We start from the raw sequence: 5000 nt of genomic DNA, 5'->3' as shown, positions 1-5000 counted from the left end.
TGAGTGAATTTGATATTAGTTCTCCAAAATTATGAGGAAGACTAATACATATTTTTCCTCTCCTTGCTTTGTGCTTTGTGTGCTAACTTCCCACTATGTTGACTAATGTTATCCTCTTTGTCTTCTGTACCTGACCTTCTTCATTTGAAAAAATCTCATGTATTTAATTCCTTGATAAACCTACACATTCCAAACTGTAGAACCCATTGTAGAGAAACCAGTACCACCTCACATAGAAACCCTCATCCCAACACCCCCCGTAAGAACTAAAGCATCGGCAACAGCATCCACCGCTGAACCTAATAAGGAAAATGAGAACAAAGAACCCTCGGGAACAGCACCCAAGCCGTCAAAAGTCCCCCATGTGTTTATGTCGCCACCCCGTTACCCTTCCCTCATGATCATTGCAGACGAGTTCAGCTCCCAGGGCTCAGACCGAGACTACCAGACTGCCGTAACAGAGGACAATTTAGACTCAGGGATCAAGGACGGCACCTATTATGCTCGTCCTCTTGAATCAGTGCCAACTGTCGGGAGGTGCAAGGCGCTCTATGACTATGAGGCCAATATGTATGATGAACTCACCATCAGAACAGGTCAGTAGGGTTGTGTCTCAGTGGTATTTATGGTAATAGATTGCAGAAGTAACTTGAGTTATGGTGAAGATATGAAAGCTGTTTAAGAGGTGGATTTTATGGATTGTATAGAGAGATTCAAATTTTTATATGAAAGATACAAAAGAAGATGGTACACTATTCTCAATATTGTTTATTTATACATTTTCTTTGTCTCCACAGGTGACATAATCAACATCCATGATAAACAGCCCGATGGTTGGTGGGTCGGAGAGCTGGATAGTGTTGTCGGTATATTCCCTGCGACGTACGTTGAGGAAATCGATTGATGGCAGCCATGCCCAGAGTGCCAGACTCTTGCCACAAATGTAGTCCAGTGCCCACACCAATATTTGATGTGTGAGGAAAGCTTTGCTTAAATTATATCTTTTTGAAAGTTCCTGCCTTTTTTGTAAGAGAAAAGATGAGATGTAAAGGAAGATATTATTTTGCCGAATGGTAAATTAATGTCTTCCATCAACGCTATAAAATGTCATTGATATTTTATCCTGAAGTTATAGTTAGTATTTTGAGTAGTTTGGATACTACTGAATGCAAGAATACTATAAAATGAAACTTTACTAAAAATGTGCAGGGCAGTAATGACTACGAAGTTGCTTAACTATAGATAATGTTGTAGCATGTTTAATTCATATAGTTTGAATTTACTTGATGGCACTTGTTAAAACAGCACTCTGAGGCATATGATGATGTGGTTCTAAAGATGAAAAAAAAAGAACTCTCAGTATTGTTCTGTGTGTTATTTTTTTCTATAACATAACAGGATAGAGATATTTGTGTTCTGAACACAGTCTGCATATATCTACTTAGCTAAATGAAGCTTTACCTTTTGCTCAGATTATACGAAGAATATTACGATTGTGGAGAAATGCTGCTGTGCCTATTCACAGACAGAATAGGTGAAGGCATATCACACTTTTTAATTTTTTTTTTTTTTTCCCCTTATAGATTACATCTGTAGACTTTTTCTACAGATATTATTTTAAAGAATCTGAAAATATCTTGTGTGCCATTGTGATCCTGTAAAATATACTTTTCTTTCGATGCTTACATTATATATAAGATGTGTATATATTTTACGACAGTCTTCCAGATTGCTTATGATTGTTAATGTGCATTATTCTTATTTCATTTTCATGACCATTACTCATTAGCAGTTAAGAATATCTTACACACCGTGAGAATTCCTTGAAATTCCTTGAGAATTCCTTGCTTGTACTTCATCAATAAGAAGACTTGGCAGCATAAACTTGCAAGTCAGTGTGTGTGTGTGTGAAAATGCAAGCAAAAAACTCTAAGTCAGTTATTATTGCAAAGTTTTTCAAGAAATTTTCTTGTCAAAATTTTGAAGCACATTGTTGGCTTCAAAAAGTAATTGCCAAAGGTCTCAAAGCTGAACAAATTGCTTGACACAGTCTTAAAAGATGTTTCTCTTATACAACTGTCCTGCATGAAGTCTGTTTGATCAAACAGATTTCTCTTTATTTGCTTTAATTCTTCCAATACTGTCAGATCTGATCACAAACTGTCCCAAAGAATCCATTTGAACAAAATGGTCATCTGTAACAAAGATGAATTAAAGTTAAATAGCATCTGTTGGAGATATGTTCCGTTTGAGTTGATAAGCCTTACAAGGAGTTAGAATCTGTAGGAGAAAGTGTCATTGCTTGTAACATTGCTTTTCCTGTCTTTATTATTATTATTATTATTGTTATCATCATTATTATTATCAATTTTTTTTATTATTATTATTATTATCAGCAACATCATTGTTACTTTTATCATTATGCTTTGTTGTCTTTGAATTTGTGCTTTCAGGATGTTTTTTGGTGTTTTCTTGTATGTTTATCATCTCATTATATTGTCTTGGTATTGTGATTTTGTTACTTATTGTACCCTTTCGGAAAAAAAAAAATCTTGTGAGTGTGTGTCCTTTGACGCGGATAGAATTGCTTCAGTACATCGTCCTTTTCACGTTTTCTTTTTTTTTCTCTCAGTATAATACTGCAGAAATTAAGGACTGTATATGTTATTGTATACCTTGGTTATAATTTTAGATTTTTTTTTATACTTTTTGCTATATTGTATTCCATTTCTGTACATTGTTGTATATGGCTGTTGTAATTTGAAATGTATATAGTCTCAAAATAATTACATGTTTTATAGAAGCATTTCTCTTATTGAATAGTCATATATGCTGAATAATGAGGATTGTATATTGTGTTTTAATAAGTCTCTTGGTACAGTATTATTTATTTAGATGTATCAGTGCAACCATGAGATAACATTGTTTGTTATTATTATTATTATGATTATATTATTATCATAGATAGCAACTTCAAGCTCATATTAATCAGTTGAAGTATAATGGTATTCTGTTACTGTACTTGAGGAAGTGAAAATCTATAGAACCTCCGCTGTTTGAGAAATAGTAAACATCCCTCGAGCCAGGCTAGACTTGCATATGGTGATCCCTTTTAAGTAATTGCTTCTGTTTGGTGGAAATGACACAGCTTTAGAATAGCAACATTTTCATTAAAAGGAAGTCTGTTTTAGTGCTGAAATACCGGGTGTCTTAAATGTTGGACTTTGGCGGTCTGGCGGGTTTCTTTAAATCTGCTGACGGAAGCCTCAGCCTGACCTCACAGCCGAGTATGGTCACTACACACACGTATATATTAGTTTTAGAATTTTTCATCAGTCATATTAAACTAATGGACAGATTCCTAATCATTGGAAGTGATTTTTTTAACGCTGATAATCACTGAATCAGAGATGTAGTTCTCTGGGACCAACTGACTCACGCACATGCCAAGTGTGTATATGTGTGCTGGTGTTGGAAATAAATCTTTGCCAAGCACCAGCGGGTTTCATTTCTCCTGAGGTTTTGTATGTGTTTGGAAATGATACAGATGGTGGACATGTTGACAGAGAGTTTAACTTAATTGATCCAAACTTACTCAATCCATCAAAGGATAAAGGGATTTGACAGACACTGCACATAATGAAGAATGTTATCAACATGGGATATGCATGCTTGATCTGACTTGGCTGAACATAGAACAATATTGGAAGCAATTCAATGCTGGGTGAAAGATCAAGACATCAGATATAGTATATACTTATAAGATGTCTTCAGAAGAACAGTCTGATAATGAATATTTGTTGATATATTATTGAAATAACAAAATGAACTTGTTTTGAATTTGATAATTACTGAGATTAAAATCTTAATTAGAAGAAACACTTGAGGTACGTCATTTCATCTACACTTCTATGCATGCACAAAAACACACACATACACACATATGTATATACATATATATGTATGTGTGTGCTTTTAGACTGCTTAGGGCATCAGCTTCCTTAATCTGGCTCTGCTATATATCTCAACATATAAAAAATATATGCAAAACGTTATAAATATATGCATAGAATATATTAATAACGTTGCTCCTCGGCCCCATTCAGTGCCCCATTCAGTGGCCCCATTCAGTGCCCCATTCAGTACCCCATTCAGTGGCCCCATTCTTGGCCTCTCTCATGGTACCCCTTTGGCCATGCCAGTAGTGCCCACTAGGCTGACCTGATGTTCCTTCAGCCTTTTTCATTGGAACTCAGATGTTCTGATGACACAGGATAAATGGACCCTAAAGCTTGTTGACTGGGTCTTAGAGTATGCTGTTAGGATCTTTTCATGAATCTGGAATAATCTAAAATGCAATGACCACAGCTATGGTATTGACACTCAGTGGAACCTCCTTTCTCTAAACACTTCAAATCAATGGAGAAAAAAAAATCCTGTCCACCTGGAACAAACGGTATATTTAACAAAAAGGAACAACCATCCCAAGGCAAAATATTTAGTGTGTCATTTAGACTTTACCAATGAATTACAAGAAAACATGTAAATTATGGAAAATCAGATTCTATAGTTTAGAGACAGGTTGGTGTGTTTATCATAGATTTCGTTAATAGTTTGTACATTTTCAAGATCCAGTTGGTTGTGTTAGCCTGTGTGTGAAGAACTGCAACAGACAGACCTACTACGGTACAGTCTCTAAAGAAAAAGTAAATGGTTACATAAGGAACTGTATCACGAACTGGCAAATTACTTGATAATTAAATAATGATGTAAAATAGAGAGCAAAAAAATACTATGATTTAATTTACTCAAACCTTCAAGCAAATGATTTTTTTGTGTGTAATTAAGGAAAGAGAGAGAAGAAGAGTTATAACACTTATATTTATTGGTGTGTGTATATATACATATAAAGAATGCGTAGTTGTCAACAATATTTACAAGTTGTACATATTCATAAAGTATAAAACAGGAAAAAAAACATGTTACTGGGCCATGTTCAC

The 5000-nt window shown here is 34.8% G+C and overlaps 2 protein-coding genes across 14 annotated transcripts in view; one reads left to right on the top strand and one right to left on the bottom strand.

Moving 5' to 3' along the window:
- The window catches only part of Nost (Nostrin), a 168077-nt gene extending 164582 nt beyond the window's left edge, over nucleotides 1-3495 (top strand). For 11 of the 13 annotated variants that reach the window (XM_086554174.1, XM_086554163.1, XM_086554162.1 and 8 more), the window contains 2 exons: nucleotides 201-596; nucleotides 798-3495. In XM_086554174.1, coding sequence (XP_086410300.1) covers nucleotides 201-596; nucleotides 798-904 — 503 coding nt within the window. In that variant the 3' untranslated portion in view covers nucleotides 905-3495. The remainder of the gene's footprint in view (nucleotides 1-200; nucleotides 597-797) is intronic. The other 2 variants (XM_086554165.1, XM_086554164.1) reach the window with 1 other exon arrangement.
- The window catches only part of LOC122250610 (uncharacterized), a 5862-nt gene continuing 2371 nt past the window's right edge, over nucleotides 1510-5000 (bottom strand). Inside the window, exon 4 of the mRNA XM_086554175.1 lies at nucleotides 1510-5000. This exon is cut by the window's right edge and continues 354 nt beyond it. The gene's annotated coding sequence lies outside the window, so the exon portion shown is untranslated.

The sequence above is a fragment of the Penaeus japonicus genome, unplaced genomic scaffold, assembly GCF_977035675.1.
Source record: "Penaeus japonicus unplaced genomic scaffold, GWHDUDI00000001_assembly GWHDUDI00000029, whole genome shotgun sequence".
Classification (NCBI taxonomy): domain Eukaryota; kingdom Metazoa; phylum Arthropoda; class Malacostraca; order Decapoda; family Penaeidae; genus Penaeus; species Penaeus japonicus.
Note: the sequence above shows the minus strand (reverse complement) of the source record. Positions and strands in the feature narration are given on the sequence as shown.